The sequence below is a fragment of the Urtica dioica genome, chromosome 12 (genome assembly GCF_054948205.1).
Source record: "Urtica dioica subsp. dioica isolate 48M chromosome 12, U.dioica_male_clone48M_v1_H2, whole genome shotgun sequence".
Classification (NCBI taxonomy): Eukaryota; Viridiplantae; Streptophyta; class Magnoliopsida; order Rosales; family Urticaceae; genus Urtica; species Urtica dioica.
This window is the reverse complement of record NC_142767.1, coordinates 10,377,568-10,389,980: the sequence shown is the minus strand read 5'-3', so window position 1 is coordinate 10,389,980 and position 12,413 is coordinate 10,377,568. Positions and strand designations below refer to the sequence as shown.

Below are 12,413 nucleotides of genomic sequence, written 5' to 3'. Positions count from 1 at the left end.
GACTCGGAACGATCCGATAGATCTATCCCCGCCCCGTCGGCAGGAGCACTCTTCGGGTCCTTCCTAGCGAACTCCGGACTTCGTCCCTCGATGACCTCATAGACATTCACCGCTCAAATCCCGGACGAGCTGAATCAGACCACCATTATTACGGTCGAAGTCATAACTATCACACCTCTGCGCACGGGATTTCGTTGTTCTCAGAGTGACGAACCCAGCATGACAGAATTTGAAAAATTCAAAGAATCCATGGCAGCCGAACTGAGAGCTGTCCATTCAAAATTCCACAGCGCTACCAGCTCGGCCCCTGAAATAGATCGAATCGTCGTTGAGATAGGAAGGACCCCGTTCGCTAAAAACATAACCAACGTGTTCATTGGAGTCGTCGGAAAGTCCATCTCCCGCGCTACAATGGCACCTCAAACCCAAAGTCCTATATTCTGTCTTTCAGAGTAGCTATGAGACGAGCTATGCTGACAGAGAGAGAGCGAGAAGCAGGTTACTGCCAACTATTCGCAGAAAGCCTATATGGATCCGCTCTAGAGTGGTTTTCCAAACTAGAGCCTAACTCCATTGATAGTTTCGCAAAGCTATCTGTAGCATTCCTGAAACATTATTCGATGTTCGTCGAGGACGAACTAACAATGGCGGACCTATAGGGGGTCTGTCAAAAAGAAAATGAACCTTTGAAGGACTTTATGGTCCATTACAAGGAGGTATTATCCAAAATATTGAACGTCGATCCCGAATCTGCCATGACCGCTCCGAAGAACAGATTATGGCATGAATCGAGATTCAGACTAGAGATGACCGTTAATCGACCCCCCACCTTAGAGGATGCCATCCATAGGGCCGCAAAGTATGCTAGAGCCGAAGATGAACTTGTGTCTTTGGCCAAACAACCTACGGTCGAAAAGAAACCACCCTCGAACACCTGGGTACGACCTGGAAACGGTAGAAATAACCCTCAAAAGGTCAATCCCCAAGACGCCGGACCGCAGGCTAGGAAACAACACGCCCATCCCGGTTTCGCTTTCAACATTGGAGACGAAAGCAAGGAAGGAGGACCCCAGGCGAAAAAATGGACGAGGGATCCGAACGCGTATTGCGAATTCCATCAAAGCAATGGCCATGCGATGGAAAATTGCGAGACTATGCGTAAAGTCTTGGCTGAAAAATACGCAAAATGGGAACTAAAGAATGTCGACTTAGGATCTTCGCCTAAAAAGAAGGTCTTTAACAACCGAGGGAGAGGTAATCCCTCACCTAAAAGGTCTAGACCAACAGAAGAAGGGGAACCCGATTCCCCGCCGACCGTAGTAAAACATCGAGTAGACTTCATAATAGGTGGCTCAAAATTTTGTAGCAACTAGGTAAACTCGATCAAGGCTCATCAGCGACGGCTGATGAATAAGACCACTCGGCCTAGAGTAGAACAGGATGTCCAAATCTCGTTCTCAGAAAACGAAGCACCCAGGATAACAGATCCACACGACTAGTGCTTGTTATTACAATCGACGTGTCCAATTATGAAGTCGCCAGAGTCCTAATCGATGGAGGGAGTTTTGTGGATCTTGTCTTCAAGGACACCCTAATGAGAATGGGGATAGAAGAGTCGGAGATCGAAAGGGAACAAACCCAACTCACAGGCTTCAACGGGGTAACCACTCATTCGATAAGAACTATTAAGCTACCTGTAAAGACAAAAGGAATAAACAAAATAGTGGAATTCCAGGTTCTGGAATGTCCCTCCCCATACAACATAATACGAGGAAGGCCATGGATACACAGAATGAGGGCAGTGCCTTCGATATTCCATCAGTGTATTTGGTTTCCTACACCCGAAGGAGTGAGGGAAATCAGAGGGAACCAAGCATCTGCTCGCAGTTGCTACCTCACAAGCGACAAGAAAAAAACTGAGACGTCTGGTGAAAAACAATAGCAATTAATGAACATCGAGCCGGCTCACGAAGAAGACCCAAAAACCGAGGAGTCGGACTCCCCAAGCACCGAGATGACTGTATAAGTACAGCTCGATGGCCTTGATCCCACCAAATGCGTAGGGATCGGAGCCGAGCTTAAAGGAAATGTACGGCTGGAGTTGATTTGCTTTCTAAAATGAAACAAATCCACCTTCGCCTAGACGACGGAAGATATGTCGGGAATCAGCATCGACGTTACATCTCGCCAGCTCAACATTGATCCTAGTTTCAAACCCGTAAAACAAATGAGACGCAAGCTCGCCGCCGTCAGAGCACGAGTAGTCAATGACGAAGTAGACAGGCTCCTAGCCGCAGGCTCCATCCGTGAAGTAAAATACCCGGATTGGTTGGCCAACACCGTCGTCGTCAAGAAGAAAAACGGAAAATGGAGGGTATGCATCGATTTCACCGATCTAAACAAGGAATGCCCAAAAGATAGTTTCCCCCTGCCGCATATCGACAGACTAGTCGAAGCAACAACAGGACATAAAATCCTGTCATTCATGGACACATTCTGAAGATACAATCAAATCTTGATGCATCCCAACGACCAATAAAAAAACGGCATTTATAACAGATCGAGGCACATACTGCTACAAGGTCATGCCATTCGGACCTTGATTCGGACTAAAAATGCTGGCGCCACCTATCAAAGGCTAGTCAACGAAATGTTCGCCGAAAAAATAGGAAAAACTATGAAAGTGTATATCAACGATGTGCTCATAAAATCCCTAAGGGAAAATGACCACGTCGAACATTTGGAAGAATGTTTCAAAGTACTCAACAAGTATCAAATGAAGCTTAACCAACCAAATGTTCATTCGGAGTCTCATCCAATAAGTTCCTCGGATACTTGGTGACCCAACGAGGAATCGAGGTAAATCCGGATCAATTGCATGCCCTAAGAGAAATGCCCTCACCTCGCAACAGGCACGAGGTGCAAAGATTGACAGGCCGAATCGCTGTTCTCAATCGCTTCATCTCGCGATCTACGGATAAATGCCTCCCATTCTATCGACTCCTTAAAGGAAATAAAAAGCTCGAATGGGATGAAAAATGTGAAGAAGCATTTAAAGAGTTAAAAACATACTTGTCGACACCCCCCATCCTCGCAAAACCCGTTGAGGGAGAACCACTCTACCTATACGTCGTTGTGTCCCAAGCGACGGTTAGCGGAGTGCTTGTCAGGGAAGAGCAAGAGGACCAACGACCGATATTCTACGTAAGTAAGTCGTTAGTCAACGCAAAAACATGATACCCTATTATGGAAAAGCTGGCATTGGCCGTCATTTCCAGTGCACGGAAACTCCGACCATACTTCCAATCCTACACCATAATAGTAATGACGACTCAACCGCTTAAGAGCTTCCTAGACAGTCCCAACCAGTCGACGAGACTGACCAAATGGGACGTGGAACTAAGCGAATACGACATCGAGTATCAAATTAGGACATGCGCCAAATCACAAGTTCTGGTAGATTTCCTAGTCGAGCTCCCCAGAGAAAATCCCGCCGATGCAGAAACTGGCGGCACTTGGATACTAAAAGTAGACGGGGCATCATCAAAACAAGGGGTAGGAGTAGGAATCCACCTAACATCCCCTCACGGAAAAATAATCAAACAGTCATTTAGACTCTACTTTGTCGCGTCTAACAATGTAGCCGAATACGAAGCGTTAATAGCCGGGATACGATTAGTCACAGCTGTCGGGGCAAAGCAAGTCCAAGCTTTTTGCGATTCACAGCTCGTAGCTAATCAGTATTTCGGTGAGTATGAAATGCAAGACGAGCGAATGGAAGCCTATCTGATGATCGTAAAAGACCTCACGGCCCAATTCAAGCAATTCACTCTAAGACGAATCCCTCGAGGTGAAAATACATCCGCAGACACTTTAACTGCATTAGCATTCACTTCGGATCCAGACCTAAAAAAAAAGTTTTATCAGTCGAGACAATCAAGCAACCTTCTATAACCATTACCGTCACGGCGGTAGTAACTATAGAATGGGGGATTGGAGAGATGAAGTCATGCATTACATCACCACTGGTACAACCCCGACTGAAAAATGGCAAAACGCAAACTTATACTACGAAGTGCAATATTTTGCATTATAAGCGGAAGCCTGTTCAAAAGAAGCTTCGCATGACCGTACCTCAGATACGTCGAATTAGCCGAATCTAAACGAATCCTCGAAGACGTACACGAGGAGGAATGCAGAAACCACGCGGGTGGAAGAGCACTCGCCATCAAAATAAAACGACATGGCTACTTCTGGCCCAGAATGTTAGACGATTGCGAGGCACACTCACGCCACTGTGACCGGTGCCAAAGACACGCCCCTAACATAAAACGACCCGCGAAAGAGCTGTTCTCCATCTCGGCTCCATACCCATTCATGAAATGGTCTATGGACATCGTGGAACTAATACTAGTCATCCCAAGCGGACTAAGATTCCTCTTAATCTTGACAGATTACTTTTCAAAATGGGTGGAAGCAGGCGCCTTCGTCCTAGTAAAAGACGTCGACGTGGATGCCTTTAGTTGGAAAAACATAATCTATCGGCATAGGACGCCTCACGAAATCGTGGCAGACAACGGCTCACAATTTATATCTAAAAGACTAAGAAAATTTTGCTACAACAACAACGTTGAACTGAGAAGTCAACACCACGGTATCCTCAGGGAAACGGACATGCTGAAGCAGCAACCAAGACCATCGTGAACTCCATCACGAAAAGGCTGACGGCTAAGAAATGACGATGGGCAGAAGAGTTACCAGGTGTGCTCTTGGCCTACCGAACTAGCCCACGGAGGCTGACCAGGGAAACCCTATTTTCTCAAACACATGGAGTCGAGTCGATCATCCCGATCGAACACCAAGTGCAGACTCTTAGAGTAATGCACGCCCATGAAGATGAACAAAAGAACGAGCAGTCACTATATGACGCACTGGATTTTGTAGATGAAAAATAGGAGCTAGCGTTAACATGACTATCCCAATACAAACAGTCTATCACTAGGTTCTATAACAAGAACGTCAATCCAAGAAAGTTTGAGATAGGAGACCTAGTTCTCAATAAAATATTCCAGAACATGTTGTCAATGGTGCCCACAGGAAGAGTTGTAGTCTTTACTTTTGTACATTTGATGTAATAAAGTCTCACGACGACTCTTGCTTGTAAATGCTTATTTATTAATAAAAGCTGAAACATTCATTCATCCTTCCGTGTCTGAATGATAAAACCTTAGTCTTATAGTTCCATAAACAAACCTAACAACATATGAAGAGACAAATGTAGATTTGCATGAACAAACTCTTCATGGTTTGCTTAAAACAATATATTCGCAATCTAAGGATCAAAAGACTATTGATCTCAGTACGATTGTTAGGAGAATCTATGATGTCTGGTTATGGGACATTGAGAGTTAGAGACTCTATAGTTCTTCTAGGTATCTTCCGAAGGTACCGAATTGACCAGTTCACTTCTAGAGATAAGATAAGAACAAACCATTTAACCTCTTATGTCTCGAAGTCACTACGTATGAATTGCATCATGCTTACCTCAATCCTGAAATGAGACATGTCATTTCATAGCTTACGTACTCTCATTTGAGAAAGTCAGAGTTTGGATTCACTATGTGATTCTTAACAGGACCTATTGGTGAAGTACTAAGTTATGAAGATGTCATGAGAAACTTTGTGAAGATCTCAAAGATATGGAATTCATGTACAAGATTGCTGAAATGCAATGTATATCACATCATGCTTTGTTCATTGGAATGTGAATAAATGAACTGGCCAGTATCCAAATTGAGTCTTGACTCTTTTGGATGAAACAATGTGACTTATTAGCTCCTCGTCAATACATTGTTTCTAACTTATTCACAAGCGACAAAGGAGTTGAGGAAATAACAGCTAGAAGGGTAAAATGGTAATTTTTTAAATCCCGACTAGTTGATAATATTCATGAAGGGTAAACATAGATAATATTCAGTGGATCCACTCATCACAATTTAGTTGAATTCTTGAGTAGAAAATAAATTCATTTGAACCGAGAGATTCTCAGTGTCAACTATTTAGTGGAGTCAGTTGACATTAAGCTAGACTTGGAAAAACTTTGTGAACTTTTGAGTCCAAGTATTTTAGCTTAAGCTTTGTTCATTTGGATCCATGAGGTCACTGTCACAAATCATATCGAGTAGGAATAGTTACACTAGAAGCTAAGTCCAAACAAGAACGAGACAAGTTTTACGAAAATTGTCAAAATGGTATTTTTGTATTTTTGGACATAAGATGAAATGAATGTCAATAAATTTTTTGACAATGTCATATGATGACATATTGATACTCGGCCATGATAAGTTCATTGGGCCTTGTGGATTAATTTCATTTCGTAGAATTTTACTTGAAAATTCTTAATGGGCTTTTCTTATGTTGTCATGAACAAGTGAAGAAAATCTAGAAACAGCTTCTAGAAGGCCTTCTTGGCCGCCCAACCCAAGGAGAAAAAGAGAGAGTTTTTGTGCATTAATGTATGCAGATACTTGCCAAAAGAAAAAGAGGAAATAAATTTCCTCTACAAGGCAAGAGGGAATTCGGCCAAACAAGCAAGGAGAGAGCAAAAATAAAAGAGGAAAGAAATCCAAGGAGTCATGAAGGCCCTTGTTGGCCGTGTGACTTGGATAGAAAAAGGGCAATATTTTCTCATGAATATGTGATATTCTATAAATGAGGAAACTACCTTGTTGAAGGTAAAACCTCTCCTATAAATAGAGCTCTCATTCCTCTCATTTTATTCATTCTACAATTTTAGAGATTGAGAGCTTATCTCTCTACAATAGTGGCCTCCCTCTTCCCTCTCTCTCTCTCTAAGTTCTTTTCATTTTTGTTTTGGCACCTAGGTCCACATTTGACCTAGTGTTTTAGCTCTTCGACTTTGAGACTTGTTCTTGAGTCGTCGTGTTTAAAAGTGCCCACACACTAATTCCTTTCTTTCTCGAGTGATTATTGTGATAGAAATTTTCGTGGTTGCTCGAGTTCCCGAGGAAGGAAGAGAGACGTGTTGCGAGGGGAGACGAACGTTTCAACCATCCTAAGGCTTCTCAAAGGTTAGTAAACATATAATGCTCATTTATAGTTTTCATTTACATGTACTTGCTCTTTGTCTAGGTTAGTAAAATCGTTTTACTTGTTTTAAAGAAAATTTTTAAATTCCGCCGCTTGCTCGAAGCGTTAAATCTTTTCTTAACCCTAGATCAATTCCAACATAAGAAACCATAATTAAACACTCAATTTTAAATTAAAATACGGGAGTTCAAGTGTAAATGAGAAGAAGAAAACTGTAATTGGCGCGAATTGATGAAGAACGGCTCTCCTCTTTTTCTCTATCTCTCCCAAACACTAAGTGAAAACAATAAAAAAGAACTAAGATCCCTAAACAAGAGATTGAGAGGTGTATTTATAGGCCTAAGTCGAAATCCTTGAGTTTCTCTAAATTTTCGGAGCAGACTGGATAATTAAAATTGATCCAATGGCTCAGATCGACTCAAAATCCGCGTTTCCTCTTTTTGTCTCGGCGCACCTCGCGGCGCGTGGTACGAGAGTCGCGCCATGAGGTCGACATCTTCGGGACTTCGCGTTCTGTGCCTCATGCGCGGAGATCAATTTCGGCGATTTTCGGAACCTTGCGGCACGAGGTCCATGGGTTGCGCCGCGCACTTTTTCTTCCAGTGCGCACCATTTTTGTAACGGCCATAACTCCTAGCTTCGATGTCCGATTCTTACAAATAAATATGCGTTGGAAAGCTAAGAGGGAGCTCTATCCAATCATGGAATTGGATCATCCAAAATCGTTACTTCAAACTCTCAGAATTGTTCACAAGAGGACGATGTATTTCTTCTTTGCTCTAACTTGGCGAAAAGTCTTTGAATCTTCTCATAATTGCTCCGTTACTTCACGTGATGCTCCACTAACCTCCTGTATACGTCATTGGCCTCTAAAACCTATAATTCTCTCAAAAACACACAAAAACATCACAAATACTCGAGAACAAACTCGGATTTAGTCGGAAAAATAGGAATTTTTCGCGTGATTAACGCACATATTAGTCGGGGGATACGGCCAAAGTTTAGCCGAAATAAATCGATAGGAGGTGAAGCTCGGCCAATCTCCAAGGCCCTCTTGCAACTTTGAGAGTTTCTCGGCGAACTCTTCTCCTTGAGATGTTGCCCTGATCTTTCCTGAAAAACAAAATAAGCAAACTTTAGCCCACTTCGCTAATTGCTAAAACAGTAAGGACAAGATAATGAATCCGAGCATACTCGGCGAGCTCGCCACTTCAACGAGAAAGAACGAGCTCAGTTTCCGAGGGAATGCTCATTGACGGCAAAGTAAAAATACCTGTCTTTCGAAGACAGGTCCGAGATCACTCCTCTGCCCACGGCCTTCGATAGATAGAAACACTTCGGATCGTGTTTCAAGTTCGCCGTAACAACACAAAGACAGACTAAGTCCATCAGTGTGAGTTTGACGTTTTGTTCGTAGGCTACAACTATTAGACTCAATACCATCCTAACAAAGTTCGGGCACATTTAAGGCAGGGTCAACCCAAGAGCCTGGACGAAATCGAACAAAAGTGGATGAAGGATTTTAATTTCTTGGGGTATTTGGTATTTTTCACGAATTCCCTTAAGGTCGACAAAGGTTACGGCAAAGGGTAAAAGAATATCCTCGTTTCCTAAAGGTTGAGACCCCGACAAACGAACTCCTGAGTCCAACATCTAAAACTAAAGTTTTTTTTAAGGACGAAGTGTTTAAAGGTATGAACTTGTTTGAGTTCGCTAATCAAACTGAGAACGAAAAATTGTCGAAGTCTAGATAAATTCAAAGAACTTAGAGAGAGAACTCGAGTTCGAAGTAAGAGAGAAAAAAGAAAGAATTATCTTTTACCGCAAATGACGAGAATATAAATGAAAGGAAGTGACTCTTCGGCGCGCTTATTTATATAACTCTATGTTTAACCGAATCCCGTGAAAATCTAATGATTTCAAGTAAAATCAAATCAAATCGAAAATATTCCCTTGATATCTTCGAAGATATCAACAGACACTCGCGACTCTTCGACTTCGACTTTTGAAGTGCAATCATATCGCGCCACATGTTAAGAAACGCGTCTCCACCCGATGTCACGTGTCAAAAAATAAATAATATCCCTCTTTAAATTCGAGGTAGTTCGAATTCTCCGCAGTAAATATTTTCAAAATATTCGGAATATTTTGGAAATATTTGGTGGCTAATTGTGGGGGTATAAAATATATTAATATTTATGATTTATTATTTATTGGGCCTTGGTTCGGCCAAAGCCCAATAAATGATTCAGTCCGGCTCTGAGCGAGGAGCCCAAGCCCAGGTCGCCGAAGAGAACAGATCGCCTCCGTTGAACCAGTCGAGTAGCGAAGTTGTGGTCAAGATGAGTAATCGCCGAGAAGACCAGATCTGAGAATTGACCGACATGTGACGTGGCGAGGGCGTGCTTATCAACACGTGTCCAAGAGATGATCCTTTCTTTGCCTACAAATAGGAACTGTTGTATTCATTTTTACGCACGTATATGCTGAGACTCAATCCTTAACTTCTGTATTCGAATTCTTTGATCTTTGTTGAGTTCGCCATCTCGACTTCGACACTTCGCCTATTTGTAATCTATTCATTCATCAATAAAGATATTGTTATTCTTTTACTCGTTCTTATCCATTTCTTCTAGCTAAAATATTTGTTTCTTATACGATGTCTTCTGAGACCAATATTTAAATAAATCAAATTTATATCATATTATAATTTGTGATTGTTGGCAATCCCGAAATCGACATCAACAACAAATATACTAATCCACACCTAGTTTACAAAACATATATATATATATATATATATATATATATATATATATATATATATAGATATATGTATATATAAGAACCAAGCACACGAGGTAAACAAACACCTATTTTTTTTTTTTTTTAACTTATAGAATGCCTTCAAATTTAGGTATGAGTGGCTTAGTTTCAATTTTTTTTTTTTTTTGAGGGAACTTATAGTTTCAAATTGAAGGGCTAATATTGTATTCGTTCAAAATTTAGGTGGTGATTAATCTAATATATAATTAATAAATGAATAAGCCAAAAACTATAAAAGAATAAGAATATAATAGCATTTTCAAGATAAATTAAAAATAGACTACAATTGAACACTTTCGATCGTTTAACTGTATGTTATAGAATTAATTTTTTTTATTTCGTTTTTAATACACATACATGTATATATATACATACATACATGTATACATACATATATATATATATATATATATATATAGAACCTCGTTTATACCTTTATTTTATGCATTTTTTTTATTGTTGCAATTTCATCTTAAAAAAAACAAACAAACAAACTTTTGGGAAAGTAAGGGTGACATGGGCCACCTTCAAGCACACGACAGGGGCAAAGCGAGTCATTTTACTTTTGGAGTTGTCATTCTTCGGCACCGGAAAATGACGTCTCAACATTAACCCTTAGTTTTACGTGCGATTAGTCGTGCATGAAACTTGTAATCTTTCTCCACCCGAGTCATTGTTTGTGCTTTTGCGTCTTCATCGCTTTTCATTGGTACAAGTGTATCATTTTGGTCTTCGTGTCATCGAAGATCCTTGTCATCTTCTTCTTGGGATTCGTGCGTTTTCTTAGGACCCGCGTGTATTTTTGAATCAGTGCATTTTCTTGGGATCCGTGTCATCGAGGAATGTTCTCTCGATTTCCGTGTCATCGAAAAATATTCTTCTTGATTTCGGCGTCGTCAAGAAATGTTTTTCTCGGTTTTTGGGTCGTTGAGAAATGTTCTTCTCAGTTTTTGTGTTGTTTTCTCGATATTAGTGTATTCGAGAAAAAGTTCTACTCGATTTTTGTATCGTTGAGAAACAATTTTATCGATTTTTGCATCGTCAAGGAATATTATTCTCGATTTCGGCTGTTTTCTCGATATCCATGCCATCGAGAAACTTTCTTCTTGATTTTCGTGATGTTGGCCATTGTGTTGATACATTATCAGCTACTAAGCATGCTTCGGTAATTAGTACAATACTATGTTCCTTTACTTTGAGATAGGCAGGACCGTTCCTCTTCTCGGCCTTGTGAGGTCTCTTCTTAGATCCAGAGGCGGATGCTTTGTGCTCAGTAGCATGTTTTATCGATTAGATATAATGTAAGTTTCGGGATTGCCTATAAAATTTGTGAAAATGATATTATTGTGTTAGACTTATTCTTTACTGCCTTATAATCACTTTGATATATCGTCTTTTTAATTTAGTCAACGAGATTTTATTCACGGTCTTAATTGAAAGATTTTGTTCGTAAACAAATATATTGTGTTATTGGTTGATCTCAACGTCTAATTTGTTGATTAATTGTTTGAGATGTGAAATTTGTGATTGAGTGATAATTGTGGAACTATATGAGTAATTGCTAAACGAAGCAATCGAGTAACCCGACGCCTTGTATTTTCCTCTCATTGATCATATAAACATTTTAATCTCAAAAACAATCTTTTTCATTTTTATAATTCTTTTACCACTTGACGTTTGTTTAAAGTTTTCATTTTCAGTTTTGCCTCCTCATGGACACGACTCTGCTTTCTTTGTGCTACCAACGACCGCTTAGCGATTGCACAATTTGAGCGTGATCAGCAGCCATCAAGCATTTTTGTCCAAATCATGGTCAGACCGGACTTGGGACCACGAAGATGAGCAAAACACCAAAATAAGAAATGCTCGAACTAATATGCGTCACCCCTGGTGTGCCGACCAAAGATCGTCCGCGCTCACCTATTGAATGCTAACGTGTGCATTTTATACGTGCCAATCACTTATTTTAGACTCGAGTGTCGCGAGTTCTTGAATTTTATTTTATTTTATTTTTTTTTATATGTTTTTGGTCTTTTTTGGTTAACTACATGTTTGGGGAGTATGTTAGTGTTAAGGTTGGGTCTTCTCGAGATGTTTCGGAGCAATTCAAGACGATTCAGCTACTTTTAGATAACGTAGTGCGAAACAAGAAACATGACATCATTTTCTGCATGAATTTGATATTCTATATTGACTGCTTTGGATGAATTCTTTCCAAAATTAAATAGATATTTCTCTAATCTTTCGGATGAATATTTATTTGTAAATATTGGACTTCGAAAAAAGATGTTATGACCATTTCAAGCATTAGTGCCCGTTGTGCAATATTTGGCGCGCCGCACCCAGATTTTCGACTCCAGAAGCTTGTGCGTATTTTCTGGTGTACCGCACAATGTACCAGGTGCACCGTCCCATATGTAAAGTGCACTGCACGGCCCTCCGCGCGTCGCACCTGGATATGTCCTAGCTCCTCAAAA

The 12,413-nt window shown here is 40.7% G+C and overlaps 2 protein-coding genes across 2 annotated transcripts; both read left to right on the top strand.

The window, feature by feature from the left end:
• The first annotated feature begins 698 nt into the window (after positions 1-698).
• LOC149379046 (uncharacterized) lies at positions 699-1,942 on the top strand. The gene is made up of 2 exons (XM_089603941.1): positions 699-1,254; positions 1,536-1,942. Exons 1-2 carry the CDS (start codon positions 699-701, stop codon positions 1,940-1,942), a joined length of 963 nt encoding a protein of 320 aa, XP_089460067.1.
• Positions 1,943-3,246: 1,304 nt separating this feature from the next.
• On the top strand, positions 3,247-4,704 carry LOC149379045 (uncharacterized). The gene is made up of 2 exons (XM_089603940.1): positions 3,247-3,821; positions 4,140-4,704. The coding sequence occupies exons 1-2, from the start codon at positions 3,247-3,249 to the stop codon at positions 4,702-4,704; spliced, it is 1,140 nt and encodes a 379-aa protein (XP_089460066.1).
• Positions 4,705-12,413: the final 7,709 nt, after the last annotated feature.

What these genes read in the sequence shown, in the direction of transcription:
- LOC149379046 (XM_089603941.1), top strand. Translation starts at nt 699, where the DNA reads ATGGTCCATTACAAGGAGGTATTATCCAAAATATTGAACGTCGATCCC. An exon ending in CTTTAACAACCGAGGGAGAG is followed by an intron (nt 1,255 to 1,535) that starts GTAATCCCTCAC and finishes CCAATTATGAAG; the next exon opens with TCGCCAGAGTCCTAATCGAT.
- LOC149379045 (XM_089603940.1), top strand. Translation starts at nt 3,247, where the DNA reads ATGGAAAAGCTGGCATTGGCCGTCATTTCCAGTGCACGGAAACTCCGA. An exon ending in GACCTCACGGCCCAATTCAA is followed by an intron (nt 3,822 to 4,139) that starts GCAATTCACTCT and finishes ACCGTACCTCAG; the next exon opens with ATACGTCGAATTAGCCGAAT.